Source organism: Achroia grisella, unplaced genomic scaffold (genome assembly GCF_030625045.1).
Source record: "Achroia grisella isolate CSIRO2021 unplaced genomic scaffold, CSIRO_AGI_Agris_v1 utg1063, whole genome shotgun sequence".
Classification (NCBI taxonomy): Eukaryota; Metazoa; Arthropoda; class Insecta; order Lepidoptera; family Pyralidae; genus Achroia; species Achroia grisella.
This window is the reverse complement of record NW_026712567.1, coordinates 1,501,303-1,517,092: the sequence shown is the minus strand read 5'-3', so window position 1 is coordinate 1,517,092 and position 15,790 is coordinate 1,501,303. Positions and strand designations below refer to the sequence as shown.

General features: G+C 28.9%; 3 protein-coding genes across 3 annotated transcripts in view; 2 read left to right on the top strand and 1 right to left on the bottom strand.

Moving 5' to 3' along the window:
- Positions 1-1,481: 1,481 nt before the first annotated feature.
- Positions 1,482-5,488, top strand: LOC131841090 (uncharacterized). Its single transcript, XM_059189331.1, has 4 exons — positions 1,482-1,737; positions 3,704-3,898; positions 4,227-4,356; positions 4,933-5,488. The coding sequence occupies exons 1-4, from the start codon at positions 1,663-1,665 to the stop codon at positions 5,037-5,039; spliced, it is 507 nt and encodes a 168-aa protein (XP_059045314.1). The 5' UTR covers positions 1,482-1,662; the 3' UTR covers positions 5,040-5,488.
- Positions 5,489-7,882: 2,394 nt separating this feature from the next.
- Positions 7,883-11,814, bottom strand: LOC131841197 (uncharacterized). Its single transcript, XM_059189471.1, has 5 exons — positions 11,730-11,814; positions 11,139-11,232; positions 9,678-9,863; positions 8,803-8,932; positions 7,883-8,453 (listed from the first exon to the last, which is right to left on the bottom strand). Exons 2-5 carry the CDS (start codon positions 11,217-11,219, stop codon positions 8,383-8,385), a joined length of 468 nt encoding a protein of 155 aa, XP_059045454.1. The 5' UTR covers positions 11,220-11,232; positions 11,730-11,814; the 3' UTR covers positions 7,883-8,382.
- A 3,010-nt stretch (positions 11,815-14,824) lies between these two features.
- Positions 14,825-15,790, top strand: part of LOC131840873 (xanthine dehydrogenase/oxidase-like) — a 34,814-nt gene continuing 33,848 nt past the window's right edge. The window contains exon 1 of the mRNA XM_059189066.1: positions 14,825-14,870. Within this exon, the coding sequence (XP_059045049.1) occupies positions 14,825-14,870 (46 nt within the window). The remainder of the gene's footprint in view (positions 14,871-15,790) is intronic.

The window sequence follows — 15,790 nt, the reverse complement described above, 5'->3', positions numbered from 1 at the left end:
GAATTTGAACAAAATTTCATTTTAAAACAAATTATATTAAAATAAAAAGCTCGTCAGTACGTGTACATAAATTAGGCCTTAGGTACTTTAAACAGCAATTATGACTCAATTAAAGGTTTATTTTCCAAGTACCAAATGTGAATAATAAACCCTAAGGACATACTTAAACAATGTAAAAACCCATTTAGGTTTTTTGTTACTTGATGCGTGGGTGATGATTTTTTTATCGAAAGAAATTTAAGTTATTGCTGCCTTACCTAATTGACACAGTTAGAATTATTTATTAAAACGAATAAATTCCAATATACTAAAAAAATAGTATACTTATGCGTGGTTATAAACAATATGATTAATCTTCATTACATATTTTTTTTATTCAGTAATATGTAAAACATTAATTTATATGTTGTAAGTATAACCTATTCAATTAATTTCATTAATATATGTATTTTCTGTATCAAATAATGTAGTAAATCATATGTTATTCAGCATGCGTTACGTGCTTTTACTCGATGTACAGCATTATTAATAAATAATCACTAATTAACTATATACTAGACACCAGTCAAGGATAATAAAATTAGAATAAAACCAGTCAGTCAGCACATAATGGCGAATTAACGTTTAATCACGATGGTTTCCAAAGAGGCCGCGTAGACATCATGGTATATTGTTGGTAATAGAACTAGTAATCTCCAATTATTAAAATTTTCCTTCCCCTCAATTTTTTTTATTATATTTTAGAAAAAAAATGGTATTAGTACTGAATTCAACTGTCTAGGTTACTACTGAATAGGTGTTCGATACTGACGTTTTTTATTAAGAGTAATAATTGATTCTAAAATAATATGAATAAAGAGGATTCAAAACTATACCTTAAAACAAGTATGTATTATTTACAAGTACAACTGAGATACATGAAATTCTCAACATTCGTATGTTTAATTATATAACAATTTAGGCACCAACTACAAATTGCGAATGCAACACCTAAATAAATTCATTTGGCGACTAACATTAACTGAAATACACTGTTGATTAAAAAAAGAAATTATATGTTTGTTTTATTGGAACCATATTCATTTAATGGAACCACAGATAACATAATAGAACGGAGGGCTGCTTTATTGTGAGCGGCACTCTACCTGTCCAGTACTGAGCATTACGTCTGCTTATGTGACTGACTGCATTATAATAGTATCTAAAAAAAGTAACAATGTAACTATACAATTCCGAGTTTATATTGGTGATGTCAATCTTTGGTACTTATTAAAAGCTCAAACAGTCACGCATGTGTCGTCACGTTACTTAATAATAAATATTTCCAAGTACGAACCTGGGCGCAATCACAACAAACGATGACTGACTGACTTCATTGTTTACTGAGTAAGCTGTTTTCAGCTAGGCCGGTCCTGGCAGAAAGGGACATACTATACACTTCTTATATGTATCCAATGAAATCCATTCCTGGTTCAAATTAACCATGTTCAGACGTATTTAATTTAACGCTGTGGCGGTTTATATTTTAAGTAAATAATTTATTTATTATAAGGAACTTTGGATGTTATTACAAATTTTTTAATTGATATATTGGAGTACATATGTTTGTGTGGTGTAAAGAGTTTATTAACTGTTTTGTATTGGGGATATAAAGGACGTAAAATGAGTTGGAAAAATGTTTTTTCACACCAGTTTTCACCCGTAGTAAAATGTACTGTAATAGGATGTCTTACGACTGTAAGTATTTAGTGAAATACTCTCATTGGAATGTTAATATTTTATTAAATGAAATCTTAAGCTTAGTAAATAAGAAGGTTATTATATATTTATATTAATTAAGATAATATACTTTCCATCCAATGTCTTCACAAACAACTCAATACAACTTAATATGCTTAAGGCATTTGCTTTGAGATGTATATTTGCATTTTTACTAATTAATTTCGTTAATTCCCGTCTTAGTCATTTATTGATGTTCATTTGTTTATGGTATATAATATAAAATTAAAAAAATGTTTTAAGAAAATGGCGGCGTTTGCGTCTCTCCATTGAGAGCATAGTTAGTTTCTGCATTGATAGCATTAGTCCGTATTAGTAAACCTGACTACTTTTTAGTTTTTGTTATTATCGAAGTTTTATGTTTATATAGTTTATTAGTAGAAACAGTTTTGAACTTAAATGCTATTGTGGTTGTTGATTTTTTTGTTAAAATAATTTACTAGTGAACGCTATGACAAAATAGCAGAGAGGGTGGACTCACTACCCCCTCTGAGTTATAGATCATTTAGCCTAGATTAATTCAATTAAATCTCTCCTAATTTTATTATAAACACCGATTGTAATTGTTTATTATCTGAGACACCTAAAGATGATTATTATTGTTATCTTTCCCATGCGAATTCCCCTGTAGAATAAACTAGTTGATACTAATATATTATCACAAATATTGCTAACGGTAAACTATGTTTACCGTTAAATGTAATTCCTGCCCCACCATTGTATATTGCATTTATTATATGAATATGTGTGCATTACGGGTTGTCAATGAAATTTCTTTTTCTTCTCAAAAATAAACGTACAATTTTGTAATTTAGGTATTCTTATAGGGAAAATGACATTAAAACTCAAATGTCTGATATTCTATTTCATATATACTCTATTTTATTTACATTACAATAACTTCATAAATAAATAAATAAAATAATTTTGTACACACTAGTATCACATAACCCCATTTTGACCTAAACTGAGCAAATCTTGTAATATTTATAGAAAATGTACAAAATTATGCCTATTATTATATAAGTCACTAGCGGTTCCCGCGACTTCATTCGCGTGGAATTTAACTTTATTTTACTAAAATAAAAGATTTTTTCTAAAATAAAAGTAGCCTAAGTTACTCCTTATTACAATAGTCACCTGCCAAAAAAGTTCCGTCATAATCGGTGCAGCCATTTCTGAGATTAGCTGGAACAAACAGACCGAGAGACAGACAGACAAAAATTATAAAAAATGTTATTTTGGTATATGTACCGTATATATTCATATGCATGTAGTAAAAAACGGTTATTTCAATATTACAAATAGACACTCCAATATTATTTATATGTATAGATATATATATTAGATTAAAAATTATCGTGAGTATATTTATCGTGATAATCAAGCAGCTGGCTTTGATAGTAAGTTAGTTGATGCAATGATTGTGTATCTAGGGTGTCATATAATGATATGATCTCCGTAGTGCTGTAAATGTGTACACTTATACATGGGATGATTAACGGTTACCATTAGATGTACAGTCAGTTTCTTTGCCTTTCCAGTTACACAAAGAATAAAGTAGACAATCAGTTTATTTGCTTGTAATAATTACAAATGTATTTAAGTGCAATAAAGAATATTTAAAGAATAGAAATGTGATGACGATTTTTTAGGCAGACTGTACAAAGTTGTCACCACTGGTTCACCCATTTCTGCTACTTACTTCTCAAGCTGTGTTAAGGGCATTTTAAGGGATGACATTGTAAATTTACAAGAATGCGGAGATTACCTAAGTCATCAAAAATGGCAACTCATAAGGGCCATTGATGAGGGCTAAGACAGGCTTTCGCGATGCTATTCATATAAGCGTTAGTCATTTACCATTGTCCTTTAGGTAGATCCTAAACTTGTTTGCTATTCTAGTTATATAACTATGTTGCAGATAATTTCATTGGTGCTAATAACGATGTCAATTGTATATTTATCTGGCGAAGAACACAAGAAGATAGAACTTTTGCAAAAGATACTTAAATCGAGTATGAACAAAACATGGTTAGACTTCCTGACCGTAATGACTATAATTGTCTCTTCTCTCTGGATGATATTTTCAGGGTCCCTTATTATAGGAGTATTGAAGGTATTCTATTTTATTTGATTTACAACTTCATTATTATTATCTAATAAATGTATTAGTCAGTGTGATTATCTAAAGTAATATAAAATGACGGTTACCATTCATGATCGGTGCCATTGTTTGGCATTCCATTTATACAAAAAAATATTATTACACTTAGTAAGAGGTAGTAATGGAAACAAACATTTTGTAAATTCAGATCTATGACGTCTCAATGAAAAGTACTGAAATAAAATAACGCTCATATTCTTCATTTCTTTATAATATCAGTATCGATATAGAGAATATATAAATAAATAATATTAAATAATAATAATATTCTACTTTTCAGAATTACATAGGATTTGTGCTGAGTTACTTCGTGTATGGGATATTTGTTGTGATTGCGTTTAACCTTTGCGCTCTGTTATTGTTGTTGCATCAGCATTGGATTATCGCTGTAACGGAGATTATTTTGTCACGTAAGTTTTAAACCAACAAACCTATTAAAATTAAAACATAATTGATATATTTCATTAATATATAGAGTCTTACAAAATACACAGAAAAAAGTAAATTTACATTTCGAAACTCCGATTGATATAAATTTTAGAATCAGTACATAATAGCATGAGTACAAAATCTCTGTCTTAACATATATCATCCGCGAAATAGCTTGCTTTGTAAGCTGTCTGTGTTTCGGGTGAAGGTGGCATTTTAAAATTATAGGATACGGAGACATAATATCTAAGTCTCCAGAATGGCAAAGCATGGGTGGTATCTCCTCTTATACGTCATACGCCCGTTCATCTTTATAAATATAAAACAAAGTCACTCCCACTGTCTATTCGCTTAGATCTTTTAAACTATGCAACGGATTTTAATGCAATTTCAGAAATAGAGTGATTCAAGAGCAATGTATGTAAATATAACACATGAACCCCCTTGCAAATTCGGGGCGGGCAGGTAGTTTAATAATAGCTAATTTACGATTGCCGTTTGCTATTAGGTAGACAATCAGTTTACTTGCTTGTAATAATTCCTAATCTCCCTTCTAGTGGTATACATCAGAGCCCTGGTCACAATTTACAACGTTTACGATTTAATGCAACGAGGTAAAATTATTAATAATAATAAACAGAATTTATTGGAAGACTCGATTTAGAGAAGTTGCTCCCAAAATCTATTGCATGTTATTATTAGATATAATTATTGAATATTGTACAATATAATATAGTAAATAAGTGATGTATGTAGCAAATATTTTGTAAGTTCGAATTTACCTATATAATAATTGCACTGCTAATTTTCTGTGTCTGGACTGTATCATTATTTATATATAGTTAGTCTATATAGCTTCCTCTATGTATAAACCGCATTGTCACGATCAAACACGTACGCTTAATGACTACTTAATGATATTCTAGAGGTCCTCTGACATGGAAATAAATTTCTTATTCAATATTAATTTATAGCAAATAGCAATAGCAAAATTACCGAAAAAACCGCGTAGATATATGTAACTCATGGTTTATAAGGAGAAAGGTCAAAAATAGGCTTTCCTGGAAAAATAGCAATTTAAATTTCAAATTAAATTTCAAGTGATTTCTTATACGAACATAATTTATTAGATACTCATATCGATGTTTTAGTTGTAAACAAAAATACTTCATGTATGTAATTTGTTAGAAATAAAGTTATAATAAAAATTGTAGAATCGATATCTTATGATAATAATTGTTAAAGAGTATAAACGGTAATTACTAATTGCTTTAATTACACTTAAATGCAATATTGCTTTATATTTTTATACAAATTGAACTTTGTTAGACGTTACGGTTATTGATCTGCAGAAATTATAACAACGCAGATTTATATAAACTTACACAAATTCAGTCAGTCTATGTAATTATAGTCTACTAGATTGATAAGATGTTAAATATATATACTGTATTATATTGGCACCAAAGATGACGTCGTTGAACTACTGAACATTATAGTAGTTATATATTTTTAAGAATAAACAATTTTTTTACATATGTTTTGAGGTTATTTTACGTCATCCTGCTCTGTTCTCCTTCTTCTACACCTCGTAGTTCTGAACCTATGGTCGACCACTGAAGACCATAAACCCATCTAAACTCTAAATAAACACTCTAAAAATTTGCCAAAAACGGAATTTGACGGGAAGGAAATTATGTGTCTTCTGCTAGTAGAGACTGTCTATTTATACAAAATGCATTGTATATGTCTGCGTAGTATATTATGAGGTGTTTGATATATCTCTGTAATGTCATTACATTATAGTTGGTCCTGAAACGCTGCGGTGGGTCCACAGGGCTGCATAATAATTATTTTAATTGAAACATATTAGATCATATTCTTTTTGTAATTCCAAGAAGATGTCTAGTCATTCTATGGTACTAGTCTTAATATGGAGATGCAGTCTCGGCATGTTGGTATTAATAGTAGAGTTAATAAATAAGTAATTATTATTAATAAATATTGTTTTATTAACTCAGAACAATTCCACTCTTACATAACATGGGTATAAAGTTTCATTTCATTAACTTGTTTTTTTTAATACGAATATATTATTTATTTATGTATTCCTATATACATATATGTTTATAGATCTAAAAGCATAGTAATGATAGTGATTACATTTAGCGTTAGAAAATAGCAAGGTTTTTTCTTAGGTACTTACATCAAAGTTAGAAACATAATAATAATAATGTCCTTGGACAATTCACACAGCGCCATCTAGTCACATATAAACTGACCTTGTTGATATTATATTTTTATTTACCAAAAAATGTATCAGTAGTCTAGTACCCAACTAGACTACTGATACATTTTTTGGTAAATAAAAATATACATAAGATACATAGAAAACACCGAGACCCAAACAATCATAATTATGAATACAAATGTAACGCGTGAGGAATTGAACCCGCGACCATAGGACGTAAAGCGGTATGCTAACCTACTATATCACTGAGGTCGTTAAAACAATAGATTTATTAATAATTACATAATATACGAGTTAAATAATACGATAACGTATTTATATGCACACTAATTTACCTGTATCGTAGTTCTAAATAATTAATATAAGTATAATAGTAAAACAGTAGCCACATTTCAGGCAACATATTTAATTCAGTAAAATAAAGTATTTATAACCAACAGTCCATATGGATAGAATGTCATGAGGAAAAATGACAATAAGTTTTAAAAACTATATTAAGAACAAATATGTCTCTTATGAACGCTTAACGTTACTGTTTCGAATCAAAAAGACAATCGGAACATTGCCATTTTGTGTAGGTATAAAGCTCTATATCTGTCAGTCTATCACAACGTTATCTTTGAAATACTATAGTAGCAATGCTATTAATTTAAAAGTAATAAATTTAGTTACTGTTGACTCATTTATAGTGAAAATGACAAAATTGGTTTTTCTTTTCATTGTAAAAGGTAAAAAAAAACTGAAATTATTACAATAATTAAAACACCAACATTACAAGAATTATAGACCCGTGTTTTTAATTAGCTTAGTATTTATAAAATAAGTGGCAATGGTCTTTGTAATTAATACTTCGATGAATGCACTTTAAAGAATAACTTGATATCTATAATATATGATTTTTAAGATGTAGGTATAGGCTTCCTCTATATTTAAATTAATAAAATTTGCAACATATTTATATACATTGTTAATATTATTTGTACTGTTCAACAATAAGTAAATATAATATTATGCACTATACAATTTGTTTGTAATAATAATTTTATATTATGCCAACAACATCAACATTCGTATAACAAATACTATGAGTAAACAATATATATATACAATAACTTTATTGCAACATTGGAATATAATATATTTTTGTAAATATAATATCTCTACAATTTTTATATAATAGTTAAAGGCATATATTTGTTATTGTTTTAGTCATTATTGTAATTAATTAAAATAATAAATTTTTAACTTAACTGGTACTAAATACTTAATTGTTGATATATAAGTTAGAATACAGTAAATTATAATTTTCAAATCCAGTAAATAATGGCATTGTTAAAAATTAAAAAAAAAACACATTACTAGGAATTTGTGTTAGTCTAACACAGTTGTCAGAAGCTGTGCCGACGCCTGAATCACCATGAAGACTTCCAGATCCAGAAATTTCCAGATCCTTCCAGAACACGAAACAAAATAAGTTGACCAAATTTTAATACTTACATAGTTATAAAAAGTATTTAATAAATTAATAAATATTAAAATAAATGGATGTGTGAATATTTTTCCTGTCGAAAGAAATTAATTTAAAACTTATTACAGTTGCATTAGGTAATCTACATTTAAATAACTTTACTGATATAAAATACTGTATAAGTCATATCGTATGTTATGGTATTATGAATCGATTGATTATAATGTTATTGTTTCAATAAGGCTCTGTTATTATAATCCATCCAATATACCACATTCAGTTTATTATTTATACTTCCTCCCGACTGTTCAACTGTCTGTAGAAACTTTGACTAAGCAGAATTGTATATACGTTGAGACCTGAAAAATAATATACTTGGTTATTTACTGTAATAAAAATGAAATTATATATATATAAGCAAGCAGAAATTTAGTTTAATACAATATTGGTAGTTAATCTGGTCTTGACACGAATAATTTTATGCTAAGTAGAGACTAGTGACATGTCTTTCTCCACTTAAATTATAAAGTTAGTTTTAGTACTTAGTTTACTTAGTCAAGTACTTACAAACAAGTACACAAAATCGGTTTGATTTTGTGTATCTTTGGATATGCAAAAAACTTCATCTACATATATTTCCCACAGGCTAATTTCTAATGGTTCTCGACAACAGAAGCACAAGCTAAAAAAACAAAAAATGGCACTTACCCATATAAAATATTTGTGTACAAGTGATACCATAATTGAAATGTGTGATGTTCAAAAAATATACGAACATTGATAGTATAAAGAACACGATCCATACTATGAAATACAATTTTATAATTGGAGCTCGTTCCTGCAAACAATGAAACAGGTAAATAATTATATCACACTGGCTGTACCCCGAGACGTTTATCGTGCGAATTATAGTAATAACCCTGAACAATTAACACAGAGCCATCTAGATCCTAGCCAAACATAGCCATTGGTACTAGACAACTGATAAAAATACTCATAAATACGTTTTTATTTGTAAATGCATACATAATATAGGTACGAAAACACCCAGTCCAAATAATCATACTCATGAAGTTCGCGAGAATCCAACCAACGACTATTGGAAGTAAGGCGGTGTGCTAAATCGCTAGGCCACCGAGGCCGTGAAATCAGGTAAAAAGTGATTTGTGCATAATTAATATTATAAAGCTGAAGAGATTTTTTGTTTGGATATTTGAACACGCTAATCTCCGGAACAACGGCTTAGAATTTATAAATTTCAATAGTAATAGTTCCTGAGGAATTCAAAATAGAAGCATTTTAATTGATGTTTCCAATGAAAGTAGTTGCCAAACGGAAAATATACAATTTATCAATATACAAAATATAATTTCAATCCGTCCAGTATTGCATGAAAGAGTATAAAACATCAAAGGGTAAAAATCACAAGCTTATAAGATGTTATATAAAATTTTAAGTCACATACATAATATAAGTAATATTGTGTGAATATAAGCCACCAACGAGATTCATACAACTTATACTATCTATGATATAACATTATTGTTTATGTTATTATTGATATAAAATAACAGATATCTCACCGTTACAACACCGAAAATGAATATGAAATCCAGTGCAAATTTAGCTAAGAGCATGAGAGCGAGTATGATGCATAGAACATAACCTCCGGTCAATTCTGCGTCTATCTCTGGGTCTCCCGTATTTTGGATTGCACCCAATGTGGCTGCAGTTACAATCATTATTACCAGTAACACGAATGAGAAGAACTGAAACATAACACATAGTTTACCAAAAAAAAGGATTTTCTGATTTGGACTATATATCCTTTACTTTAGTACCTGTACCTACTCTCTTTATTTACCGACTTTGATATATTTTTTTATTTGAAAATTAGTACTTTTCATGTGGTTCCATAGACTATTTAAGAACTGACCAGTAATGTTTGAGCTATGATTAATATGCGATTGAAGTAATTTTTTTGTGAGCTCTTTTGCTCTTATGACACCAAAAATAAATAAGAGCGGGTATTAATTTGGTTGTCCTCTATATATTACGTCAATTATTTTCAAACCTAAAAAGTATTATTAGTAGAAGGAGTGTTCGTTCATGTTATAGCTGGTCACCACAATCAGAATCATAATCATAAGCCCTTTTGCTAAAGAATATTAGCAGTAATCACTGCTAATATTCTTTAGCAAAAGGGCTCTGTAAACCTTCTATAAGGTTTTTTTTAATAGGACTGAACAATATTGTAAAATCTAAATTCAAATTTGTAAAAATAAACATATACACATATCATAAGTAAAATAATTAAACAGTATACTCGGATTCATTTGATTTCCTGTTACATACATAGATAAGTCTCATTTACACTTTAAATTATTATAGACCCATTAATTAATTAGCCATTATACATAGCTATTTATATCATACTATTACTAAAGTAATGACATGACATATTATTTTAGAAAATTATTTATATATATTCTTTATTACACTTTTAAATTAAAAAAATTGGACTACATATTAGAAATTTCGTGAGCAAAGGAGGACTTATCTTACATATCTTATAGAAATATCCTCCAGTCTACCTAAAACAGTGTGATACAGGACATGGGATGTGGATCGCAGAAGGTTACCTAAATAATAAATGTAAGAAAAAACAAAAGTAAAATAACTAGGTACTTCAAACTAAAATTAAAGAATTAAAGTCCAGTACAACATATACCAATACAAATAATAATACATTAATAAATACCTAAAGATTATAGAATGATATATTAAACAAATATCCATAAATATGAACAAAAATACTACAAATAGGAATTCAATGATGAAACTAATCATGTAGTAGGTAGAAGGTAGTACGGTTTTAACTTTTTCTTGAATGAGCTGATAGAGGGACTTTCTTAAATATATAAAGGGAGTGTATTCGAGTGTATTCCATAGCTGAGTCATACAAATTGATTGATTGATAATTGTGTACTTGTATAAATCTAAATTAATAAAGTTAATTAATAAATAACATTACAGGTACATACCGCATTGATACCGCCAATAATCAAGTTACCAGTTTTCAAATCGAAAACAAAACAGCATGTCTCTAGTTGAGGTAGACCCATATTTTACTAATTCCTGTAATAGATCAATATTTTTATTGAAATATATAGAAAAAATTGTTAATCGTTTATTTTTTTCACTAAGGTAGGCTTTGTTCCTGGCAATATTTCCTAGGTACATAGAACTACTTATCAACGTGATGTTTCGTTACTGTTCGTTTATGTAGGCGACATTCGCAATTTTTTGTCAGGTGGTTACTTCAGCTTATTTAATATCTAGGTATTCACAGAATAGTGCCCCGGGGTTTTACTGTGTCCATTGTAGCTGTGGCATTATGCTTCTTATTCAGAGTTCCAATAAATACCTTTTTATGGATCACGATAAAGGATAGAACATTAATGAGTCTTCATCAAAAACTATTTCGAACATTATTGTAAAATCAAAAAGAATTAACCACAGTATAATATCACAGATAAGAAAATATTACATAATATTGTTGATAATACTCCTATATAAAACAAAACCACTTTATATATATTTTTTAAAGTCACGATATTATATTGATGACTCACCAAATGTTTGTTATACTATTTAAAATATTTCTAAACACACAATGGAATGTATATCTATAATGCAAAGCTTCCAACTGTTCGGATGAATCTAACGAGGGATGGAGACTGTGTAACAGTAGGGTGTGTCAAAGACTATTTCAAAAATATTGTAGATGTGTTTTCCATTTTTACACTTATAATACATTTTTACAATATTTTTAAATTCAATACCACTTACATGGTAGAAACATTATAGTTTACTATAAAAATAATATTGTTGTATTTAATTCATTGTAATAATTTTTCTTTCGTTTTATGTCGCAATTAGTTCAATAAAATAATTACTGTCGTTTATTAATTGACAGAAAAAATGTCTTTCAGTAATAGACAAAAAGTAATGACTGCATTTCACGAAATATTTCATTATTTAAAACATAAGTTTATAGATCTGTAAATTTAACCTACGGTACAGTATATCTAAGGTTGTATCTAGGCTGTGCCTTTATCATGGAAGTCAAAGAAATTTAACAAGCGTAGTACGGCGATCAATCATAAGAAAACAAAATGATTATATTGTATGTATGTATAATAATAAGAAATAAGTATGTACGTGAAGTGTTTACTTGTGTATATGTCGGTTTTTTCATTATCAGACAAACGTATCTATTCATTGAAAAGGTTCGACAAAATTATTTAATAACATAAACTTTTTTAAATAGTAATTTTTTTCTAAGTACCGTTTATACCTTCATATACATTTAGTGAGAAGCCCTAAAATTTGAATTACAAACAGACAATTAATTTTTTTATTTGTGTACATTGCCAATGAACATTACACCACTGCGTCAGCTGATCTTTGTGGTTTTCGGCGCCTGAAAGTCTGTGAGTTTAATCAATACGCTATGGATGCATATAGTGATCTCAAAATTTACTTTTTTCACAAATGATTAACATGACTAAGAGCTTATATTTGTAATACTTAAAATTATTAATTACTATAATACATTTTAGTACCAAAGTATTTGGAAACACGAAAATAGAGTAGTAGATGTAAAAAATTCAGATAGGATTTCTATCAGATAGGAGAGTATGTTATGAGTATGAGCATTCTAAGTAATATTTGCTTATACGTATTAATTATAATATACTACATATAATATAGATATATACATCTACAAATCTCAATCAAAATAGGAAGAAGAGGTCTAGTTCTTTGTAACGTAATTAGTATAAATTAGTTTTTTAGTATGTATGTTACTATATACTAAAAACTAATTTATACTAATTACGTTACAAGGAACTAGAACTATTACTAATTAGAATAGAAAAGTACAGTAAAATATTCTATTTACGATATCACAATAAAATGTAATATGATAATTATGTTTATGAGCGAACAACTGTATTTTGATTGGTAGTTGGAAAGGTAGTAAATATAATTATGGAGAGACGGTGTTTAAGAAGGAATAGTATAATTGTCTGCCCAGATAGAAATCAGAATGAAGAGGTGTTATCATGATAGCCGCGACCACTCTGCCAAGAATGAACGACTGAAGAAGTCTAATTGTACGCATTAAAAGTAAAGCAGAATACAGACAAAAAAATGACAATATAACATGAGGAATGTTATATTGTCATTTTAGTATATCAAATAGTGCTCAATGTTAGTGTACATTATTTATAAAATAATTACATTAAGACAGCTTTATAGTTAAATAGTAGTAGATAACGCTAACAATACTCCTAAAAAGTATAATTTAGAATAATATTACTGTGAAAAGTAGTCATTTATTGTAATTCCTATTAAGAATTGTCGGAGTTAATTGGATAACAATAAGCATTCGATCATTACAAATACATACTGAATCACTGTAATACAGCTATTTAATACCTTGTACGTATCGCAATAAACGTATTCATTAAATTTAACTAATATACATACAACATTGTCAGTATTCTTGCATTATTGGTTGGTGGTTATGTCTAAATTAGCTTGTACATACATATTTCATGCTAACACTTTAGAATTGGGGCAATACCTAAATATTTGGTTTGTCTCCTTTTAAATGGTTACAATAATTAAATTCACTGTGTTCTTAAAAAACATATGTATTTAATTCTCTTACCGATAGTGCAAGCTTTAGGTTTCTGCGGTTGTTATATCTATGCTTATTAATAAGAATTTCAGCATCGCTGTATATAGGCGGCATGCAACATTATAACATACATAATGTAAATTAATGCACAAACAGTGCGTTTTTTTAGTTTAAACGTTTCCATTCTGGAAAATTTCATTCTGTAATTATATATAAGTATGTAAATATGAACTCCTATGTAAATATAATAGTATATTGTGCAAATTGTCGATCCACTTTAAAGAGATATCTATCAGTAAAGTACCGAATTTGCATTAATCGAATAATTCAATGAATTCTTAAAAATTGAAAATGTTAAATAATAGGAATCAATAAAGTAAACAAAAGTTTAATTTATCAGATCAAGACTTAAAATTTTTCTTCTTTCGAATCAATAAACTTTTTCGAGAAGTTTAGACGTCAGACATAATTAAATTCATATTAAATAAAGATCGAAATTCATATTAAAAATTGTCAAGTAGTTATTGATACTCTTAATGATAGACACTTATAAAACACTTGAATTGCTACAAAGAAACAAATTCGTGATCCACTCTGCAAAATATTTTGTGCTCTCGGCATATTACTGAATTCATAGTAAATTTGTAAAACTAGAGTATGTTTTGTAGTTGTACATTATATCTATACTTAATATTATAAAGGGGAAAAGTTTGTTTGTTTGTATTGAATAGGCTCTGAACCTTCTGGACCGCTTTGAAAAATTCTTTCACCATTAGGAAGCTACACTATTCCTGAGTGTCATATTATGTTTCCGAAAACATTCTAAAAAATACACATAGTCAGCTACTACAATTTTATTTCATACAACTGTACTTGTAATTGGCGTACCTTTACGTTATTATTAATTGTTCGGTCTAAACATTCACTATTCTACAACTAAGAATCAAATCGACCTCCGGTCTCCTATTTACAGTCATTAAATAGCCAAGATCCAGACGTAGGCTCTTACAACCGTTAAACATGTCTGATAAAATAACGTTTGGTGTTAATGGACAAAAGTATTCAGGTGAGTAATGTTTAAATTGTATGTATCTATTATTCATTAAAATTTCTTCATTATAGATATGCATTAGTAACTTACTAGTTTACTAAATTTTATGTTGACAACATCTGTAACGGCGAAACTGAAGCTAAAAATTCAGAATTGTCTTTATGGTTTTATGAAAATAAGTGTCATATTTATGGTCTTATAAATTTGTACTAAACTCAGACTTTGTTCAAATTCATGGGTACCTCACCTATTTCAGCTGCCAGGCAGTTTATATTGTAAGCTGTGGTTTAGTTGGAGGGCGAAATATGGCAGTGAAATTATTTCGTTGATAGTATCATTCCTAGGTTCCATTCCATTCCCAACACAACCAATGAAAGCCTTTTTCGTGCTAATTCTGGATGTAAGGGTATACAGCATCTATCAAAATTTCTAAATTATGGACGATTTGACCTAGGGACTCATCCAGAAAGATATCACAATTTCTGTTTAAATTTGGAGTAGGAAAAATTCCTTCCTCAAGTTTGAGCAGTTAGTATGGGAAATCACTATCTGTGTTTCCATGAAGATGAGCTCTCATATTTGTCAGTAGTTTTAAACTTTCAATTGAAGTCCATAGGGCAGACGATATAAATGACAGAGAAAGTCTGTCAGAAATCTCAGCAAAAGTATAAAAGTAATCCCGCCAATGAGAGCAGAGGTGTTTCTAAGGTCTTTAAGGTTCTGTCCAAAGTCTCTATAGCTCATGGTGATTTCATATAATCAATGAGACGTCTTGTAATAATTAATAAAAAGTTTTAATATTAACACGTAATTATTTATCAAGAATCAAGATTCGTCCAACCAAGAAGGAGAAGTTGCAACATCAGCCAATATCATGTGGCGACTGTCAATGAACAGCAATGATAGCAGTTGAAACTCTTTTTGTACAACTTATA